At 36.4% G+C, this 23,212-nt stretch overlaps 1 protein-coding gene across 1 annotated transcript; it reads left to right on the top strand.

The window, feature by feature from the left end:
• The first annotated feature begins 693 nt into the window (after positions 1–693).
• LOC136202120 (CHD3-type chromatin-remodeling factor PICKLE-like) lies at positions 694–23,073 on the top strand. Its single transcript, XM_065992604.1, has 31 exons — positions 694–879; positions 2,041–2,187; positions 7,107–7,244; positions 7,346–7,500; positions 7,768–7,929; positions 8,546–8,784; positions 8,879–8,974; positions 9,084–9,220; positions 9,296–9,508; positions 9,585–9,692; positions 10,543–10,593; positions 10,693–10,792; positions 11,773–11,915; positions 11,995–12,098; positions 12,578–12,716; positions 12,821–12,990; positions 13,463–13,529; positions 13,612–13,734; positions 14,262–14,371; positions 14,457–14,538; positions 16,200–16,397; positions 16,667–16,817; positions 16,900–17,005; positions 17,149–17,223; positions 18,133–18,194; positions 18,289–18,365; positions 19,338–19,468; positions 20,662–21,037; positions 21,581–21,749; positions 22,114–22,187; positions 22,292–23,073. The coding sequence occupies exons 2-31, from the start codon at positions 2,044–2,046 to the stop codon at positions 22,745–22,747; spliced, it is 4,356 nt and encodes a 1,451-aa protein (XP_065848676.1). The 5' UTR covers positions 694–879; positions 2,041–2,043; the 3' UTR covers positions 22,748–23,073.
• Positions 23,074–23,212: the final 139 nt, after the last annotated feature.

The raw sequence follows: 23,212 nt of genomic DNA, 5'->3' as shown, positions 1-23,212 counted from the left end.
TCGCCATGAAGTCCGCGCATTGGTTCCTCTCTTTATAGATATGAGAGACTGAAACTTGCTCGAATTGTACCAGCAACGCTTGGATGTTACGAATTAACGCTCTAGCAGGATGGTGTGGGGGGCAATGGCTCTGGATCAACGAAACAATCTCAACACAGTCAGATTCCACTTCAAGTCGTTTCAGATTCGACCTTAAGGCTACTTCCAACCCCGAAAAGATCCCTTAGAGCTTCGCCTCAAGGGAATTGCCTCTACCAATGTTATGCACGAAATCTAAATTGGGGGTTAATAGGAGTAACATAATCTCCAAATTAAATTTAACTATAAACTTTTAACTTTCATTTTTTATCACTTTCCTTTCCTTTCAATTACCTGCTTTAACTCTCACCGCGTTAACCTCTAAACTCTCAAACAAAGACTAAGGCGTCTAACAATAAATCAGCAAACAGGAGGTAACCAAACCGACCCTAACTCTCAACCTAATTTTTTTTCCCCAAAATCTCAACAATATCTCACAACTTGACAATTTCATTAATATTTAGAAGCAATGAAAATACCATATTACCCTCGAAATTGCATGCTCTAGTCATGTACTTGAGGGATAGTTTGGTCATTTCGTAAATCCAATTGCTCTTTTTTGATATCAAGAAGCTTGAGTACGGTTATATAAAACAGTAGTTTGGTCTTTATTTTTCAAACAAAAAGTAGAAATAAACAAATTAAAGAAAAAAATAACTTATAACGCTTACCTTTAAGACCGCCTCTTTTACCCAGCTTCAAAATCCGATTCCGGCGACGGTTGGAACTTCGCCAGGCGTATCAGATCCGGCTAACTCTGGCGTTTCTATCTTCCCTGTCTAAGCTGGTCGGTTTACTTAGGTAAGATGATTCTATCAAGCATCATTGCTCAAAGAACTCTCCTAAACTCTACTTAGCCAGCTACTAACACGATAATTTTTTTTTTTTTTTCTGTTTGGAGAATCGTGGGAGTAGTGGGAAATTGTGTTTCTTCTTCGTAATTAAACTTGGAAATGAGATTTTCTTTCTCCTTTTCGGTTTCCGCAAGAATTTGGAATTTTAGCGCGAATTTATAGTTTTCTCCCGTTTTTGCGTCTCGTTTCAATTTCATTGTGTGCTTGTCGTCTCGGTTTTCTCCGCTTCTTTTGCTGTTCGACTTTGAGCTCTCACGGCTTCTTTTCCTTTTTAATTGCTATGGAAAAAAGAGATGTTAGTTCAGAATTTTGTTTGTTAGTCAGATGTATGGGTGTGGGGCCTGCATTTGTTCGGTTCTTAGGGTTCTTTTAGAGAGATAGAGAGTAGAATTGGTTAAGTGGAGTTCAATTCTGAAGTAATACAGAATGGGAGTTTTGGAACCTTGCTAACTAGGAGAGGGATTGCAGAATTAACAACACCTCCTAACCCTTGGTTATTTCTCTTCATCATCTTTTTTTTTTCCTAAATGTGTAGTTAACAGAATATATTCAGTGATTGTTTTGAAGAATTTAGTTTCTGAGGAGGTTGTTTCGCGCTGTTTCTATGCTGCTGACCAAACTTTGCTTTGTTGTTGTTTCACTAGGACATATAATTTCCCCCTTCTAATTCGCTCTCCTTAGTGTGAAAGTAAGTAGACAGCTGGTGTTTATGTAATACATTAGGATCCCTAGAGCGTGCCAGTTTTGATCTGGCAACCAAATTTGTTGAAGTAATTCTGAGATAGGGTCATATGCTTATAAGATATGAAACATAATTGTCAAATGTTATCAGTATTTCACTACATGAATTTGTTCTTTTAAATCGTATATTATGTTGATGAGCCAAAGTAGGGGAAATATGATGCTATAATCTGTGAGAATTTGAATCCAAGTTCATACTTAGTAGTTGGCACACAATTGATTTTCCCTACCATTTTGTGGTTTATAGGTTTACTACCTTCCTTTTTCATTATTTGAAGTATCCAAGTCCTTTTCTTATACGTTTTAACCATTCTATAGGTTGTTGGTAATTAAGTACTAAACATGGAATGTGTTCTTTGTTTTGCAGAACATGAGCAGCTTGGTGGAGAGGCTTCGCGTTAGATCAGAGCGAAGGCCAATTTATAACTTGGATGAATCAGATGATGATGATTTTGTATTAAGAAAACATGGGCAATCTCAAGAAATAATTGAAAAGATAGTTAGGGATGATGTGGTTAGTCTTTGACTTATTCATCTCCTTTCTATTTTCCCTCTTATGTTTTTTATTAGTATTTTTATTTTTTTATGTCTTCATGTGTATGCTTATTTCTAGTAGTATTATATTGACTTATTTGTTGATGTTTGATTATTGCAAAGAAAAATGTAGTCCCAGCTTGTATCTCATTTTTCTTAATAAAATGAAAGAAAATTTTCCAATCAGAGTTAATTATTTGAAGCAATGCTAGTTATTGATAATAACTTTGTACCTGGGTTGTATTTCTGAGTAAATTGTTTTTTGAATCCCAATATTGAGGTTAATTATTGAGTTGGTCTGAAGGTGTTGTGTGTGCTGTCATTTGTATGCCCACGAGGTATTTTCCGCTCTAAACCTATTAGGTCTTATAGTGTTTTCCCCTTTCTTTTCCTTAAATGGAAAAGATGTGCCCCTGCTTCTAGGCCATTAGATTTTCTCAGTTTCTATCAATGTGGAGCAGATTAATGGAGATTTGGTATTCATTGGTAGTCTCTCACATCAAGAAGGTCTATTCAGATGAGGCTCTACTAGAGGAAGAGTAGAGTTTTGTGTCTACTGAGGCATCATCTTATTGGCACTCTTGGACTTTATGGGTTCGGTATTTTTCCCTGCTTTGATAATTGTAACTTAGATGGAAATGATGTCTTGTTCGTCACAAGTTGCTAGAATCCATTGAGGCAGGTCATTCCTTACAAGTATCCTATTCTAATGGGGCTTTACTAGTTGTTTTGAGAAGCATTACATGTTTATCCTTCTCATGGAGAATGAAAAGAGATGGGCTTCTTGATAAACACTCTTAATTATAAGTGAAAGGCTGAAAGCTAGGGCAATCATGGGGATGATTGATATTGATTCTAAAGTATAAATTCAATTGGATGGAATTGTTTGATCTTAAAGGGGATCTTCTATAATTTGGACATGAGTTATTTCTTGGTCAATTCTCTCTTTAATGGATGCATTCTGTTGGAGCATCATCTTTTGGGTTGCCCTTTCTCATGAATTGGTCATTGCTATATGATCCACAATTGGGGTGGTTTGTTTCAGGCTGGAGCAGATGTCTTGGGGATTTTCTTTTCCATGCTGTGGAACTTATATGAACTTAGAACTGAAAATGTGTCTATACTTTGGAAGATTTGTATCTTCACTACTGCTTTGGATGGTTATGTTTGTTCCTCTGTTTAACTTCTCTTTCTCTCTCATTACGTCTATCAATTTATCTATCTATTAATCTATCATTTTCCCTGCTTCTCATTGGGTTAAAGAGCAAGAGCTTTTATCTGGCATTTCCGAGCATTTGTCATCACTTCAACAACAACAACAACAACAACAAAGCCTTAGTCCCGAAATGATTCGGGGTCGGCTAACATGAACCATCATATAAAACTGTGAAAATCAAGTCGTGTCAGCGACACAGATTCGCTCCCTCCACTCCGTCCTATCCACTACCATATTTTCCTCAATTCCCAATAAACTCATATCACTCTCGATCACCCTCCTCCAAGTTTGCTTAGGTCTTCCCCTACCCCTCACCACTACATCCCTTTGCCACTCTTCGGTTCTCCTAACCGGCGCATCAAGCGCTCTACGTCTCACATGGCCAAACCACCTTAGTCGGTTTTCTCTCATTTTATTCTCAATAGATGTAACCCCTACTTTTGTCCTAATTATTTCATTACGCACCCGGTCCTTTCTCGTGTGACCACACATCCATCTCAACATACGCATCTCCGCCACCGACATCTTATGGATGTGGCAGTGTTTCACTGCCCAATACTCCGTACCATATAACAATGCTGGTCTAATTGCCGTCCGGTAGAATTTTCCCTTCAATCTATTAGGCATGCCGGGATCACAAAGGAAACCCGTAGCACTCTTCCACTTCGACCAACCAGCTTTAATCCTATGGGCAACATCTCCATCTACTTCTCCATCCGTTTGGATAATAGATCCTAAATACCGGAAGCAATCCGAGGCCTGAACAACTCTCCCATCTAGGGTGATTGTCCCTGCCTCCCTACTCCTACGGCCGCTAAACTTACACTCCAAATATTCTGTCTTACTTCGACTCAACTTAAAGCCTCTAGATTCTAGAGTTTGCCTCCATAGTTCCAACTTCATCTCCACTCCTTCTTTCGTCTCATCAACCAACACAATATCATCTGCAAACAGCATGCACCATGGTATACCATCTTGAAGTGAACTTGTTAGTTCATCCATAACGATGGCAAAAAGAAATGGGCTTAGTGCGGAACCTTGATGCACTCCAATCGTAATAGGAAACTCTTCAGTTTTCCCAACACTAGTACGTACACTCGTGCATACTCCCTCATACATGTCCTTTATGATGTCAATATATTTCCGCGAAATGCCTTTCCTTATCAAGGCCCACCAAAGTACTTCCCTTGGTACCTTATCATATGCTTTCTCCAAGTCAATGAAAACCATATGCAAGTCTTTCTTCTTATTTCGATAGTGCTCCATTAATTGTCTCATTAGATGGATGGCTTCCATAGTTGATCTTCCCGGCATAAAGCCAAACTGGTTTTCCGAGATCTTCACCGTCCTCCTTAGCCTTTGTTCAATCACTCGCTCCCAAAGTTTCATAGTGTGACTCATTAATTTGATTCCCCGATAGTTGGCACAATCTTGGACATCGCCTTTGTTCTTATACAAAGGGATTAAGGTACTTTTCCTCCATTCTGATGGCATCTTATTGTTTCTCCAAATTTTGTTGAAGAACGTCGTCAACCATTCGATTCCTCTTTCTCCCAAACATCTCCAAATCTCAATAGGGATGCCATCAGGTCCTACTGCTTTCTTCAACTTCATCTTACTTAATGCCATTTTGACTTCACCCTTTTGAATTCTCCGCAGGCATTCATGATTTATCATATCGTGATGGATACTTATATCTCCAACATCTTGTTGGCGATCTCCATTAAATAAGTCATCAAAATAGGACCTCCATCGTTCCTTGATATCCTTATCTCCAACTAGGACTTTCTGGTCCACATCCTTCACACATTTAACTTTTCCGAGATCTCGCGTCTTCCTATCTCTCATCCGAGCAATTCTATATATGTCTCTTTCCCCTTCTTTCGTATCCAATCTTGTATACAGATCCCGATTCACCTTTGCTCTAGCATCTCGTATGACCTTCTTTACTTCCCTTTTAGCCTCTTTGTATTTTTCGTAGTTCTCGTCACTCCTACATTTCCCCAATAGTTTATAGGATTCTCTCTTACTCTTTACTGCTTGTCGTACTTCTTCTGTCCACCAAGATGTGTCCTTACCCGGTGGCATGCTACCTTTAGATTCCCCTAGAACTTCCTTCGCTACTTCCCTTATACTATGCTCCATCTTATTCCATATTGAATCTATATCTGAATCCATATTGCAAGTCCAAATATCTTTTTTGGTCATCTCATCCACAAATTTTTGTTGATTCTCCCCTTGCAATTTCCACCACTTAATCTTAGTCTCTACTTGAGGTGTTTGTTTTCTTATACATTTCCTACTTCGAAAATCTAGCACCACTACTCTATGTTGGGTTGTCGTACTCTCACCAGGGATCACCTTACAATCAATATAACTCTTTCTCCAAGCACTCCTTACTAAGAAGAAGTCAATTTGGCTCGCATTACCGCCACTCCGATAAGTCACTAAGTGGGATGTTCTCTTCATAAACCATGTGTTCATGATACTCAAGTCATAGGCTGATGCGAATTTCCTGCTTCATTCTTATCTCCAAAACCATACCCTCCATGAACACTCTCAAACCCATCTCGCCTAGAACCCACGTGTCCATTGAGATCACCCCCTAGTACCATTTTTTCATCCCTAGGAACCTGTTGCACCACTTCCTCTAAGTCATCCCAAAAAGCTTGTCTTATAGACGCATCTAATCCTATTTGTGGCGCATATGCACTAATGACATTCACAACCTCATCCCCTATCACTAGCTTAACACTCATAATTCTATCGCTCTTCCTAGACACCGCTACTACCTCATCAATATACTCCCTATCAATAAGAATACCTACTCCATTTCTACCCTTATCCTTTCCTGAGTACCAAAGCTTATAACCCCAAGGAGCTATCTCTCTAGCCTTGGCTCCAACCCACTTGGTTTCTTGTAGGCATAATATATTTATTCTCCTCCTCTTCATAACATCTACAATTTCAGCTAATCTTCCTGTCAAAGAACCTATGTTCCATGTCCCAAAGCGTAACCTACTACCCTTACCCCTACCCCTACCATTACCGTGGACTAGCTTATTTACCCGCAACCCTTGCATATTTGACACCACCCCCGGGTCCTGGGGTGGCGCGCCGCTTCGGGGCGACGACCTAGCAACCCTTGCACATTTATCACTACACCCGGGTCTAGGAAGTGCAGCGCGTCGCTGAGTAGGGAACGCCCCAACGGTATTTATATTATGGTTCATGTCATAAGATGTGGCTAAGTTTTACGCTGGCCGCCACAAACCTACCGCAACCCTCCTCCTTTGTCCGGGCTTGGGACCGGCTGTAAAGGCCACCAAGTGACCCTCACAGGCGGAGTTGCATTTGTCATCACTTCTTTTGATAAAATTGTCTGTGTTTTTTTCCATAACCTTTATTTTTTTCATTTGCCTCTATTTAGAATCAACATTATTTTATCAGATTTGAACCTACACATGGTAATTGTGTCTGCTTCATTTAGAAAAATGTATCAAAGTAATTCCTGATCAATATTTGATTTCTGCTTTAGATTCTCTTATCTTAGCCTTTCAAGTATTTCTTTCATACAGCATTATTGCACTGAATTAGTCCTCATATTGTTCTTAATTTTAGCAATTTTAGGTGCTATGCGGTTCTTATATTATGTCTGTTGTTTCTCCATTTTCTCCTTCCAGAAAGATGGCTGCTGTCAATCTTGTGGTGAGGGTGGGGATCTTCGAAGCTGTGAAAGTTGCAGTTATTGTTACCATCCAAAATGTCTACTTCCTCCTCTAAAAGCATCTCTTCCTAGTAACTGGAAATGTCCCGAATGTGTATGGTTAATTTCACACACTAGAATTAAGGGTGGCTATAGTTATTTAAATTGTTGTTACTCATTAAGCTTTCCTATAGCTAACAATTAGCACATATGCAGGTTAGTCCTCTAAATGATATTGATAAGATATTGGATTGTGAAATGCGACCTACTGTAGCTGGTGATAGTGATGTTTCTAAGCTGGGCTCAAAGCAAATTTTTGTGAAACAGTATCTTGTGAAATGGAAAGGATTATCTTATCTGCACTGCACTTGGTAATGTGAAAACATTTATGATTACTAATTGTCTCATAAAAACAATAACTTGTTCTATACAGGGTAGTTGTTGCCAAACCATTTGTACTAAGTTAGAATTTGTGCTTTGTTCTAACTTTTCAAATATCATTTGGTGTTGTGCAAACAAAAATGAGCTTCACTCTTGATTCTCATCTGGATCATTGTCAATATTCTTTCATCTCAATATTTATTTGAGGATGTTTATTCATTGGCTAGTTTTCTTTTTTCCTCCCTCCCCCTCCATAGGGTACCTGAGAAAGAATTTTTGAAAGCATTCAAGTCAAGTCCTCGTCTTAGGACTAAAGTGAACAACTTCCATCGTCAAATGGGATCAAACAATAATTCTGAGGATGAGTTCGTAGCCATCCGACCTGAATGGACTACTGTTGACCGGATTATTGCTTGCAGGTTGAGCTATCTGAAACTTCTCGAGTAATATGTATGCATATATAAATGTGTGAACATGCTATGGAAAACTATGCAGTTGCTGTTACATATTGTGTAACTGGAGATTGAGACTCAACTATTTGTGATGTGTGAATTCCCTACATATATTCTTTATTTGTAGCTTGGGGTATTTACAAGGAAGTGTCTTGCCTGGTCGTTTGATGCTTATAGTAAAGTGTTGTTCTATTGTTTGAAATAATTTTAGATCGCCTTGGAAAGCACGATGCATAAATTTCACGCACTTGTATCCTTTGTATCTAAGATTTAGAGTACTTATTATGGTTAATGCACCTCCCTTTAACATAATCATTGAGCGTAATATTTGGAGTTTCTAAAGAAGAGGGATGTTTTGGTTCCTATCTGATTTCACATATTCTTCCTGTTGTAGGTTCTCTTTCATACAGTTCTCCTACATCGGCTTTTTCTAAATTATTAAGTTTTACTTTCTAAAAAATAACACAGGAGTATCTGTATGGAAGTTTTAGTAGTTGTGTTAAAAAATATCCGATATTTAGTTTTCTATAATTTAATTTATGTTTCAAGGTTATTAATGAAACACTACTGTTAAATGCTGCAGGGGTGAGGATGACGAAAAAGAATATTTTGTGAAGTACAAAGAACTTCCTTATGATGAGTGCTATTGGGAGTTTGAATCTGACATTTCCGCATTTCAGCCTGAAATAGAAAAATTCCATAGAATTCAGAGAAGGCGCAAACGAAGCAAGCAGAAGACCAGTCTTGAAGATATTGTTGATTCCAAGAAGACATCAAAAGAATTTCAACAGTTTGAGCAGAGTCCTGAATTTTTGACTGGAGGTATATCAGTCTATCTTCTCTTTTGCTATCTTTCCTTGTTGTGCACTTGTTGCTTCAGTTTTATATCCCTGAGTGCATTGTTATCATTGCGAAGGTTCTTTACATCCTTATCAACTAGAAGGGCTGAATTTCTTACGTTTTTCATGGTCAAAACAAACACATGTGATACTTGCTGATGAGATGGGCCTTGGTGAGTCTTGTTATTTTATTTATTTAAACTGTTGAATGGAGATGCCTTTATGTGATGCTTCTTAATCATCGTTTTCCACTCAATTCCTTAATCTTTTATTGGATCATAGGGAAAACTATTCAGAGTATAGCATTTCTAGCTTCTCTTTTTGAGGAAAGGATCTCACCGCATTTGGTAGTAGCTCCACTTTCAACATTGAGAAACTGGGAACGTGAATTCGCACTATGGGCTCCTCAATTGAATGTGGTATGTAGCCCTTCACAATTGAACTTTATGGTAGTTAAGTAAAATGCTTCTCGAGTTGAAGTATCTGTTCTGTAGGTTATGTACGTTGGCTCTTCACAAGCTCGTACTGTTATAAGGGAGTATGAATTTTATCGCCCAAGAAACCCCAAGAAGATGAAGAAAAAGAAATTTGGTCAAACTGTAGGTGAAAGCAAACAAGACAGGATAAAGTTTGACGTGCTCTTAACTTCTTATGAGATGATTAACTTGGACACAGCCTCATTGAAACCAATAAAGTGGGAATCCATGGTAACTTTCTGTCTTCAATGAGTACTTTCCTTGTCTCCAACAAATTATTGCTGCTAAAACTGAAATCTGGCTGTAGATTGTTGATGAAGGCCATCGTCTCAAAAACAAGGATTCAAAGTTGTTTTCTTCATTGACGCAGTATTCTAGTAATCACCGTGTGCTTTTGACTGGAACTCCTCTTCAGGTCTGTAAAAAATGTTTTGCTATTAGATATAGTATTAAAAAGATTGCTTTACTTTCTGGATAATACTACCAAATTGTACCACTTAGTAGAATGAAGTTAAAAATTGAAGTGCACCGTTGCAATGTGTATGTTATTATATTGAGACATTGCAAAATCTCAGCATCAAATTCTTAATCTAAAGTTTGTTTTCCTGCTGATGCTTTTCATGGTGTAATGGATGTCCTCCAGCTGTTGAAACTTCTGACAATGACATCCACATTTAGATATTGCAGATTGCTGTGCCATAGTTTTAAAGCTTCAAACTATTGAAGCTTGTGATTGTAGTGTGGAGTTTATACATGAATTTTTGATGAGTTATCTACACATATTTGAAGTGCGGATTTATTTTTATTTGGAAGAATTAGAGTTGTTGTGGTGATGCTGCGGTCTGGATTCATTTGATCTACCTATATTGTAGAGATAATCAACAATTCCCGTCTCTTAACCTTCAAAAATCTCCACTGAACCCATTCACCAATATTTCTGAGCATTTTTGTAGGATAAAGCATTCTCACTTGGAAGTTCCTGTCTTTTAATCTTATGTGGAGGCTGAAGCTCTCTGCTGAAGATTTGATGTCTACAACATTTGCATTTTCAATGTCACCTTTTTTCATCTTTGACACCTTGCTTCTCATTGTTTGATAATTGACATGTTAATGTTTCAAGTAGACTTACAATCAATGGGTCTAATGTTACATGCTTGGTGGTTATCATGAAACCTTATGCTAGCTGAATTTCAGTAATTCAACTCATTTATGTATTCTATTATTTATTTAATTAACTTAGTGGTACTTCTTTTGAAATTCATCAGAACAATCTGGACGAACTTTTCATGCTCATGCACTTCCTCGACGCCGGGAAGGTTAGTGTTATGGTGGTTATATGAATGATTATAGTTAGAGGGGAATATTTAAATCAGCTTGATAGTAAATTAGAAGAGCTTTTGGTTTGGTATTTGCAGTTTTCTAGTTTGGAGGAGTTTCAAGAGGAATTCAGGGATATAAATCAAGAGGAGCAAATATCAAGACTTCATAAAATGTTGGCTCCCCATCTCCTTAGAAGTAAAAATTTCAAACTTCTCTATCTGGTGTAGTTGTGCTTGATTTGATTGCTTGTATTGCTGCTTCTTCTAAGAATATAGTTTATTTTTGGCTTTCTAATGGCTGTGCATGATATAGTCTCACTGCTCAGTCTTCTGTGACTGCATTACCCTGTTACAATGAGGTTCAGGATTTTGATCTTATAATAGAAATCCAAAAACTTAATTGCTAGGATGTTCTCTTGGGGACTGTATCAATGTTGTTCTTTAGCGATTCATGCAAGCCTTTGTTTCTCATGGAGAACTGTGTCCTCTGTATTTGCAGCATAACTATCTCTATTGTTGGCAATGCTATTTTTGTTCTCTGAATTTGGTTAACTTTTTTTTTTTTCTAGAGGTAAAGATAATTAAGGTTGTAAGATTTTTATATTTTATTCTTTGGAGGACTGAATTTTGACATCTTGGTTGCTTATGCAATAAAGTTATGATAGATTTATGTTGCCACTTATATATAGTATTTACTGCTCCATACTGATCAATCCATCAAGAAATGAAAATCTGATGCAAGAAAGAAGTAACATATGTTTGATGTTCATAAAGGGATCTTGCCCTTTGCTTATTCCAATGAAATATATCAACTTCCGGAGGTTGCAGCTTTACTTAGGCAAAAAATTAAGCTTCCAGGTGGAGAAATAATATGGAATTTGTTCCACTAGTTTTGTTTCCTTGGAATATTTGGTTTTCTTTCTCTCTTTTGTTTTGTTTGTTTGTTTTTTTTTTTTTATTTCTTTCTTGGGGATGGGGTGGCGGGGGGGGGGGGGGGGTGTGGGAGGGGATTTGCTGGTGGGCTGGCCTTCGTCTCTGTTGAACTTCATCTCATATATCCGATATTTTATTGATCATCTTATGTATTTGAATTGTATTGTTCATCTCATTTATTTGCCAATTTTGTTCTATTAAAAATTTGTTGTTGTTGTACTTGGAAATTTTGATGCTCTTTAGGGGTGAAGAAGGATGTCATGACAGAGCTACCTCCTAAAAAGGAACTTATTCTACGTGTTGATTTAAGTAGTAAGCAAAAAGAATACTACAAAGCCATTTTGACTCGTAACTATCAAATATTGACACGACGTGGCGGTGCTCAGGTGTGCTTCATATTTCAGTTAAAGAATACAATTTTTATCTGACCTAACGTCATGTTGTTTTTTGATCTTCCTGGACCAGATTTCCCTTATAAACGTAGTTATGGAATTGCGCAAGTTGTGCTGTCATCCTTATATGCTGGAAGGAGTTGAACCGGACATACAAGATGCTAAAGAAGCTTATAAGTACTTCATTTGATCCTTCATATTTGCATTAGTTTGTTTGTGCATGTATATGATGGTTTGGATGTGTGTGCATTACTTATATGTGTTTATTTTCATTGTGATTTTGATAGGAATATGCTGTTTTAAATTCTACATTATGACTTATTTCTGTACTTGGTAGCATGGCTATTTACTCGTATAGGAATTTACTTGTTTTATTACAATTGTGGAACTTCTTACACTTTCAGAGCTTGGAAAGAATCTCTAGTTTGTGATTTAGGTTATACACACTGCCATTTCAGATCTATGATAGTTTACATCGTTTATTCATTTATTGGCTGTTTTTCTGTTTTCACTTCATCGTCTATTTTGGAAGATAGCACCTGGAATCTTCTGGGTTCCATAACTATAAAAAAAATTATGTTAGAAGATATTTTAAAATTTGCTGATATTATCCATACTTTGCATTATTTAGTCATGAGTTCGCATTTCTCTTACAGGCAACTTGTGGAGGCTTCTGGAAAACTGCAACTGTTGGACAAAATGATGGTAAAGCTTAAAGAGCAGGGTCATAGAGTTCTCATTTATACACAATTTCAGCACATGCTAGATTTGCTGGAAGATTACTGTACATATAAGGTACAAATATGTTGCTATTCAGTTGCATTATTCAGTGTTAGCCTGTCATTTGTCTGTTAGGCAGAGACGAGGTGGATGATTTACGTGGATATGTATCATGTCAGCAATGGCAGTATGAACGGATTGATGGTAAAGTTGGTGGAGCTGACAGACAAATACGCATAGATCGATTTAATGCCAAAAACTCTTCAAGATTTTGTTTTCTACTTTCTACTAGAGCTGGAGGACTGGGAATAAACCTTGCAACTGCCGACACAGTTATTATATATGATAGGTGAAATGTTTACATTCCAAAATTTCTTATCTGTTCCATTATGATTCTTTTTCTGATTAATAATTATAAAACAGGTCTTAAGGAAATGATGGAAATATTTTGTATATGATTTGAGTGAACTTAAAACTGGAAAAACAGTAAGCAGTTTACAGGATAGTCCATATATCTGTGGGCGCAAGGATAAATTCTGATATAGGGGATACATCAATAATCAGTGCAAATTAGTAGCTATGTGATGAAGTTATAAACATTTTAAATCTGAGTTCATTAAGAGAAAATGGTCTTCCAACATGTTAACATCTTAATGGTTTGTTGACTATGTAATAACTGTCACTATTTATTCCAACATGTTGACATCTTAATGGTTTTGTTTTGAATGCCAACTTACACCTTTCTGAGGCTGTTCTATTTGGTATTTGTTTTGTTTTTTGTGATTTCCCCATGTCTGAACATCTTGTTCTTGGCCTTTTAGTGATTGGAATCCTCATGCAGATCTTCAAGCAATGGCTAGAGCTCATCGACTTGGCCAAACCAACAAGGTTAATTTTTTATTTGTTGATGATATTATATAAGTTTGCTAGCATTGGTTGTATAAATGTGAAATATTTTTTGAGTTTGTAGGTAATGATTTTTAGGCTAGTCACACGTGGAAGTATTGAGGAAAGGATGATGCAGTTGACTAAGAAGAAAATGGTTCTAGAACATCTCGTTGTTGGGAGGTTGAAGGCACAAAATATTAATCAGGTGAACGGTCTTGTTCTGTGATCAAGGCATTTGGGCATAATGTACTGAAGCCTGTTTTACATGTTCCAGCTGGGCTTCCAAGTTTCATAGAAGTATCATCATTGGCATTTTCAACTTTTGATTTGTGAATCAATGACTTTAGTTGCAATTTTATGTGTCTTTTGGGCTATAGCAAATAAATTGTGTAAAGATGTGAGAGATGGGAGTAGTTCTACACCACTTTGCCTCAGTCATCAATAAGGATTGAACTATTTGGAAGATTATCTTTAGCAACCAAAACTAGAAGTGAAGTGTATTCATTTTCTTGGAAGTTATGAGTGGTTCTTTGCTAGCGTTCTTATAATGGGTTAAATTTTTTCATTAGTTCAGTTACATATCATATGTTTCATTGGTGGTGTTATGAGATTGTACCATGACTCCCCTATGTTGGTAGGTGGTACCAATTGAGTTGAACTCAGTTAATACTCTGATTAACAATGTGCTGAAAATATAAATGAAATATTTAGATGATCTTTATTTGACTGTAGGAAGAGCTCGATGACATTATCCGTTATGGTTCGAAGGAGTTATTTGCTGATGAGAACGATGAAGCAGGAAAATCACGTCAAATACATTATGATGATACTGCTATTGACCGGTAAATACATAGACTGCATGTATGATGTAGTTAAATGTTTTTTAGAATTCCTCGATTAACTTCTGATTTAATGTTCTTTCAATAGATTACTTGACCGTGAACAAGTCGGAGTTGAAGAGGCTTCATTGGATGACGAAGAGGAGAATGGATTTTTGAAGGCTTTCAAGGTTTTGTTGTCTTTATATTATGAGCTGCATCCACATTATTATGTTTGTGCCTATAGTGATTATTTTAGACTTGATCTCTTTGCTTTACATACTCCACAAGGAAAGAGAAAAAATGGTTATCTATAGTTTGCTCATAATAAAGTAAAATTTCTTTCCAAAAGTCTTTATTTGGAAGAGGTTTGAGTAATCAGAATATGCTTTAGATTATTTTTTTCACAAAATTATCGATAATGTTTATTGATAATCTTGAACGAGTGTACTTTGTCTTGCCTAGAGGGATCCTTTTCTCTAATGTGTCGACTTGGCTAGTATTTAGTACTCATTTCAAAAATTTTTGCATTACACAAATTCCACCTTTTCTTTTCTTTGCGGGGCGAAATTTGATCTTCAACAGAAGTGGCAAAGTTCAATTTGAAGAAGGTTTGAAGAAGGATGTTAAAGAATTATTGATTAAATATCAAGGTTAAAATATTATGCATAAATATGATAAAATTTCAAGAGGAAAAATTCAATGATAAATAAGATTGAAGTGAAATTTAAGTTCAAATTAAGGGTTAAAATAAAGTATAAAAAGTTCTGGGAGGTCCTAATATTTCTTTGGAAAAAATGAGAAGAATTTGAGAATATGTCAACAAAACTCTGCACTTGCCCAAGGGATTGGCTTAGCCTCTACTTTCTTCATTGTAAAGCCTATTCAGCTCTCCTGAAATAGAAAGTCATCCTTAATGCTTTTTCCCTCCTTATTCCTTGCATTGTGCTAACTACTTTATATTCCTTGGTGCTTGAACCATTGAGTTGCCAATTGTCTTCCACTTGGCTGTGATTTTTTACTTATTGGCATTCACTTGCACTTGCAAATTGTTAATCATGATTATTTATTGTTGCATAGTTTCATGCGATTTTTTTTTATAACTGTTACTGTTTGGTTTTGACAGTTTGCTATTCAGTAATAGATTGACCTTTGTCAGCTATTAATATGAAGTGGACCTTTAACTATCAGCTTGAGCTTTTAGTTCAATTGGTTCCATGACATGGTATCAGAGCCAGTGTGACCAAGTGGTCTAGGGTTCGATTCTTGGCAGCCCCATTTGTTGATTTAACTGCCGGACATGGTAATATGGGCCTGTGTTGTGCACGCTTCAAGCCCAGTGGCCATTCACGTGTGGCGGTGTGTCAACTATTAATATGAAGTGGACCTTTAACTATCAGCTTGAACTTTTAGTTCAATTGGTTCCATGACAACCTTGTTATCTTTTGCAAGTTGCCTACCATGGTTTTTATATTCCTGGCATGTTTACTAGCCTTTCTGATTATGTGGTATTGTATGCCTGTGTTATAGACTCATCAATTGAGTTTAAGACATTTGTTTATCTTGAAGTTTTGAATTACTTCCGCACAGGCTAGAGCATCTTAAGCATTGATTTTGCCTGGGTACAGTTCCTTTATTCATTGCTGTTCAAAACTCAGCATGAACCATATAAAGAAAAATTACAAATTCCTTTTAATTCAGACACTGTATGTTAGTAAATTTTCTTCCCTTTTGATGCATGGACTGTAAATTCAATATTCTCGTGGGCTGTTAATTTTTTTTCTTAGATCTCTGTGTTGGTTTGCTTTGTGCTCTGCTATGTGATTTTCATTTTCTCAGAGTTGTGTTTTAGGTCGCAAATTTTGAGTATATTGATGAAGCAGAGGCTGCAGCAGAGGAGGCGGCTCAAAAGGAAGCTGCAGAGGCAAGATCTAGGGTGAACAATTCTGAAAAACCAAATTTCTGGGAAGAGTTGTTAAAAGACAAGTACGAGGAGCACAAGGTTGAGGAATTGAACTCCTTGGGCAAAGGAAAGAGAAGCCGTAAACAGGTATTGCTCTGTACCAATGTACCTCTTATATACTCTTAAAAGAATTTAGTATATATGAGGATGCGAGAGGATAAATTCATTGTTATATCTGGTATATGCTTTTAAATGGTGAGTGATGTGTTAGTGGTATGTTTTTTTTCTATGAACATGTATCCAATTCTATAGAACAGATTCTAGGCTTAAACATGGGTTCCAGGCCAGCATCGGATTATGCTAAATTTAAATTAATCTGGAAATGGGTTTGACTTTTGAACATGCAATTCATTCAGATGGTTTCTGTTGAAGATGATGATCTTGCTGGTTTGGAAGATGTAAGCTCTGAGGGAGAGGATGATAACTATGAAGCGGACATGACTGACAGTGAAACAGCTTCTTCTGGAACCCAATCTGGAAGAAAGCCTTACAGAAAGAAATCTCGGGGTACTTCTTCCTTACCCTTTCTTGTTTGAAATATTAACAGGAAAGTAGATTGTGATTCTAATTTCACAAACAAATTTTGCAGTTGATAACATGGAACCATTGCCTTTGATGGAAGGTGAGGGAAGGTCTTTTAGGGTATTGGGTTTTAATCAAAATCAGCGGGCTGCTTTTGTACAAGTTTTAATGAGGTTAGATCTTCTATGATTGAATACAGTAATCGTAGTCCTACAGTTATATCTTATGAGTTTCAACCTCTATGCTTGCTTATTTCTCTGTTATGTACTTTGTTCATCTGTTATCAGCAATATCTTATTGAAGAATATGTTTGCAGGTTTGGGGTGGGGGAATATGACTGGAAGGAGTTTACACTTCGCATGAAACAGAAGACACACGAAGAAATAAAAGAGTATTAAACTGGACATTGACTTTTTCGTTGCTAAATTACAATAGTGAATGATCATGTCATAAAAGAAAAAGAAATATTGACGACTTGTTCTTGTGGTTGTGGTTTACCTTTGATATCTATATGCTTAAATGACATGTAGATAGCAAAAGGAATAACTTATCACATTTCTTTATTTTTTTCTCCATGATGTGAATCTCTTTCTGCATTAACATTCATCTCTGTACCATCTGCATAGACCCAATTTATGACAGTTCTGATGTACACCAAAACACATGCTTGTTTTTGGATACTCTAGCTAACTTGATGAAATGAACTTTTGTTATCTACTGCCTTTTTTGGCATTAGGCTTTACTATGGTTACAATAATATTAAATGTGCACTAATTTTCTTACATATACCTTCTTGCAGATTAAACGGAAATCTTCTTATTTTTGTCACACTATTATATTCTGTTTTTTTTTTTTTTTTAAATCTTGGGTCATGTAGCGACAATTTCATTAAGTTCTGGGAGGAGAATATTTCCATGTCTATGCTTATAATTGCTAGAAGATATAGTGCCTGGTTTTCAGGCACTCACTACTGCATTAGTTACTAATTGAGGTGTATTTTCAATTTTAATGTTACTCTTGGGAGCTTATATCCATAGGGCTTGAGATGGATCCATAATCTTCTCATTCGCCAATAAACATTGTTTTCACCAGATATCTAACTGCCCTAATAGGATCCATGGTTTGTTTGATGTAATATTTATTTCCTCTCATCATTTTAGCAAAGGGTGCTGGCGCTTTTGCTGTTCCTTCTTATTTGCCTATTCAAGTATTTCACGGATAAGTTGTTTGTTTTCATACTCATTAATCATGCTACTATTTATTATACTGATCTTTGATGTTTTTTCCACTTCAATTGCAGTTATGGGGCTCTTTTCTTGAAGCACATTGTTGAAGATATAAACGACTCACCAAATTTTAAAGGTGGTTGATCCTCTTGGCTTATGTTTTTTTTTTCGTTTTTTATTTACTGCTAATACACTGTTAAGAACTTAAAATCAATTATATTTGGTTCTAGATGGCGTTCCTAAGGAAGGACTTAGAATTCCGGATGTGCTTGTTAGGATTGCTGTCTTGCTACTGGTCCGGGACAAGGTGAGTGTCCAAACAGGTTTTCTGAGTTTTTAAAAACTTTTTATGCAATTATTGGTGCTTTATGTGGAAGGAACAGTATTTTGGTTACCCTTTTTGGTAAATTGTGATTATTACAGTTCAGACAAAGAACATTAAGGGGTATATCTAACATGTTCAAAGTACTTATCTACTTAACTGGAGAGTTTGAAGAGAGAATGATTTGTTTTACCAATTATATTACTCCCTTTCTAATGAAATTTCAAAAATTGTCCATTTTTTTGGTCTTACCTTTGTAGTTCTTCCTTTTCTGTTATCTCTCTCTTCAAATAAGAAGAAAAAGTTACATTATCATCTACTGTCCTTTACCTTTAATTTAACAAAATTCCCTTTAGTTAGTATATTTCCTTGTCATTTCTTAAACTCTTTTAACATGCTTATGTTGAGAGCATATTGCTTCTAGCATTTAGTGATAAAGTCTATTATCTTAATCATTAGTGCCAATATAATTTGCTTGTGGTAAAAGTGATGCATGATCCTGGCTTTCATCGTCAACGTGTCAATAGGGCATGAAATGCTGTCTTCATATTAGATGCATATATATGTTTATGTGCTTTCTTAGTTTATTGAAATGATAAGTAATATTAATATAAGCTTGTATATGAATATGAATTGGGCCTTCAACTATTAGCTTAAGCTTTTAGTTCAATTGGTTCCACGACAGGGTGTGTTGTTCACACTTCAAGCCCAGTTGACATTTGTGAGTGAGGGTGTGTCAGATATTAATATGAATTGGGCCTTTAACTATTAGCTTAAGCTTTTAGTTCATTTGGTTCCATGACAGAGCTAATCCCTATTTTTCTTGGATAATCAGCTTAACATTTTAAACATGAAAATCATTACACATAAAGCTTTGGCTTTCAATTCTATTTAAGAGATACCTTTTGATGTCATGTCTTAAAAGCAAATTTGTTTTTTATGTATTTGGGATGATAGGTGAAGTTTGCATTGGCGAATCCTCGTACTCCTCTATTTGCAGATGACATTGTACTGCGGTACCCTGGACTTAGGAGTGGAAAATTTTGGAAAGAAGAACATGATAGACTGTTACTCCAGGCAGTATTGAAGTACGCTTTCCTTCGTATTTTATCTACTTAATGTGCATTGGGTTCTAACTTGGTTTTGCAATTGTTTTTTGGTTTATCATGGCTGGCCCCTTAGTAGTGTGATTGATATATATATATAGAAAAAAGGCATCTAGAATGTAAATTCAGGAGTTCAAATTTGGTATGAGTAAACTTGAGAAGCATCCTCAAAGTTATGTTTGTAGAGTTTTTTGCTCTTCCAGAAGTGGTGGGGGGTGGAGAAGGCTCAAATAATTTGGTAGTGTTCGAAGTTTCGTAAATGAAGTTAGCCCGGTGCTAACATAGACGAACTATTTCCCAGTTTGAACTTTGATCTTGAATAGAGAAGGCTTAATGAACATAAATTACATAAAGAACATGTTTAAACTCAAATTTCATCTAATGGGGAGTGGACTATGTCAATTTGGAGGTCCTATATTTTCTACATGAATAACATGTGGATTTGTAGCATCGCTTTGTCTTTTTGTGTGTATTCGCATGTGTGGCATTATCGCTGAGCTTGAATCTTGGAAATTCTTGAACCGTACTCAATGCTCGAATCCGAAATTGGATTGAACTATTCATCGTACCATTGACTTTCACTAGGTACAGTTCTGGAGATTTCTCTTTATAGCTTAGGCCTGAGCATGGTTCTTCTAGATTCTTGAACCTGGCCGAATACCTAAATAAAAAGATCTAGAATTGGATTGAACTGTTGGTTTTTTCTTTAGGTTCGAACCAAATTGTACAGTTGACTTTCTAGGTACAATTCTGGAGATTTTCAAATGCATGGATTTAACCGAACTGATGTCGCCCTCCCCTAGTGTGCATTATAGCCTTTTACTGTTTCCTATATGCCTCTGGCTCATCATCCAAATGGTCAAGCTGACTGGGCCGTGAGTTTGAACTTTTTGCATTTGAGTCTTTTTGTGGTGATAATGCTGATTGAATTGAGATCTTGGGCACTATTTGGGTTGTATTCTCAGTGGGAATGGTAGGAAAAATGAATTATGCTGAAGTTTGATACTGGGTGAGAGGGCTAGAGGTCTTAGACAGTTTTTAGGTCTTTCCTCTTAATATTATGCCTGAAGGGTGTTTGCTTCTTAATTTGCGTCAATGATGTTCAACTTTTCTTAATCGAGCTGTTTTATTGGAGATCTTATTTCATTGCTAAAAATCTCTTTTTCAAACTCTAGGCATGGATATGGAAGATGGCAAGCTATCGTGGATGACAAAGACTTGAGGATACAGGAGCTCATATGTCATGAGTTGAATCTTCCCTTCATAAATCTACCTGTCCCGGGACTAGGCAATCCTCAAGCACAAAATGGTGTTAAATCGTCTTCTGTGGAAGCTCCTACAGCCCAGGTGCAGGGAAATGGCACTGGCAATGATTTAGGTGCTGATGTTGCACCAGGGGCAACTGATGTTCCTAACCAACCACAGCTGTATCAAGATTCTTCTGTACTATATCATTTTAGAGATATGCAGAGGAGGCAGGTCGAATTCATCAAGAAAAGAGTTCTTCTTTTGGAGAAAGGGCTCAATGCAGAATATCAAAAAGAATACTTCGTAAGTGCGCTTTTGTTTCCTGTCACATGCTCACTTGTGCTATTTACTACGATCCTTGTGATTTTATATGGACATCATATCAAATTCTGATTAGAACATAAATTACTAGCTTTGTTAAGCTAGTAAGCTTTGGGATTTTGTTTATTGTTTTTGAAAGGAAAATCAAAGGTTAGAATATCCATATTTTATTAAGAGCATGTGTTGAAGTGATGAAGACGGGGCATGGTAGTGCTTGCTTGGAGAGAACTTGGTAGAGTTGAGAGACTTTATTTAATACGGTATCGATCCTGTGTTAGATACAATACAATGTTGGGCCGTAATTTGGGTTATCTTGTCAAAATCGTATTATGTTTTCTATATGAATATATGTAATCATATAAATGCAAAAATAAAATAAAATAATTGATTGTCATCTCAGTCAGAAATTGCCACCTGCCAATATTATCGAATGATGATTGGTTGTGCTAAGCAGGGATTTTCCTGTCCAGTATTCGTTAATGATTCTTTCGACTTCATGGACTTCCTTTTTCTCCTTGCTTGCAGGCAAATGAAGCAAATGAAGAATCTGAAGGCGACACAAAAGCTGCATATGGATATAATTCAAGCTCCACAGAGATTGATGCACAAATGAAAGCTGCATATGGATATAATTCAAGCTCCACAGAGGTTGATGCTCAAATGATTGAACAGTTGCCACAAATAGAACCAATTAGTAAGTTCATTTTTGTTTATTAGCCGAAGCTTCATGGCATAGATGTTCTTTTTAAATTCTTTTTTCGTCTTTCATTTTACTTTTTGTTGGGTGGGAGAATATATCAAACTATACTGTAAGAGTGACAATTCAGGTTATTGTGTCATAATTGTGTTATTAGTTATATACTAAAATAATAATCTGGGTCAATTATGTCGTGTCTATTCGGTTGTCTGTAAATCGTGTTGTTTCATAAACTGTCAACCCTAGACTGAATACTGTGCGTTTTGCATAACCCCACTTTAGAAAATATGGTTCACACATTTGGTTAATATCACTTATTGCATAGAAATCCTAGTTGATGGCTAGATTTCTTTCTTTGCAGCATTGGAAGAAATCAAGGCAGCTGCTTGCAATGATGATCCAGATCGGTTGGAACTGCCAAAACTCTATAACAAGGTTAGGATGGAATTTAAGAGAAAAGTACAAGTTATCGGAAAAGAGTAGAATGTTCAAGAAATGCATGCGAGTTTAACACGTCATCGTTTCTAATATTTTTGCAGATGTGCGAAGTAGTGGAGAAAAATGCTCGTGAATCGATAGAGACGTCCCTATTGAACCAACCAGCAAGTCTTAAGTTGAGGCAGGACCTTCTTCCATTGGGAACCATCTGTGAACAAGTAAATCATATCCTTTCCCCTCCGCCGCAGAAGCTGCCAGAACCGTCTTCCGTCCAACAGAATAATGCCAATCTTTCTGCGTCTGGAGATACTGAGATGAAGGATGTAACAGCGCAGGCCAAACTTCAAGCCGGAGATGATAATTTGATAGATCAGAGGCTGGTTGAAGAGGAGCTTAAGAAATCTTCTGCAGGAATGGCGGAAGGAGTTCAAAATGATGCTCCTCGTTCACCCACGGGAAACAAAGTCGGGGCGGAAGAAATGGAGATCGATGCCGGAGTAGATGAGAATGTGATGGTGGATAAAGCGAATGCTGGATTCATTGATTTAGATGATTGAATATATCTAGGTTATAACATCATTACATCTTTCATAATTTCTTTCCTATAGCATCATCTAGACTACAATCTCAGAAAATGACATGTCAATTTTCTGCAAACTTTTGAATAGTTTTATGAAAGTCTCTTTTTTCATATTAAATTAATTAGCATATATTATGGGGTAAAAGGAATGCTGATATACATGTGGATTATATCTTACTTATGTTGTACGAGAACTCCTCTTTAGTAGCGCTTCTGGATTTTATGTCTGTGTCCGTTTTGTGTCCATATCTGTTTTCTTTAAAGGCTATTTTCTGATAAAAATTTAACAATATTGTTATGTTATCTTCCATATCGTTAAATTGCGAAGAGCCTCAAGTTATATATTTAAGCTCCAAGTTAACAAAAAAATAACAAATTAAAAGTTGTTTATAATTTGTTTTGGATATATATAATTTATAAAAATAATTTTAAAATAATTATA

Source organism: Euphorbia lathyris, chromosome 8, assembly GCF_963576675.1.
Source record: "Euphorbia lathyris chromosome 8, ddEupLath1.1, whole genome shotgun sequence".
NCBI classification, from domain to species: domain Eukaryota; kingdom Viridiplantae; phylum Streptophyta; class Magnoliopsida; order Malpighiales; family Euphorbiaceae; genus Euphorbia; species Euphorbia lathyris.
The sequence above is the reverse complement of the archived record's forward strand: the minus strand, read 5'-3'. Positions and strand labels throughout refer to the sequence as shown.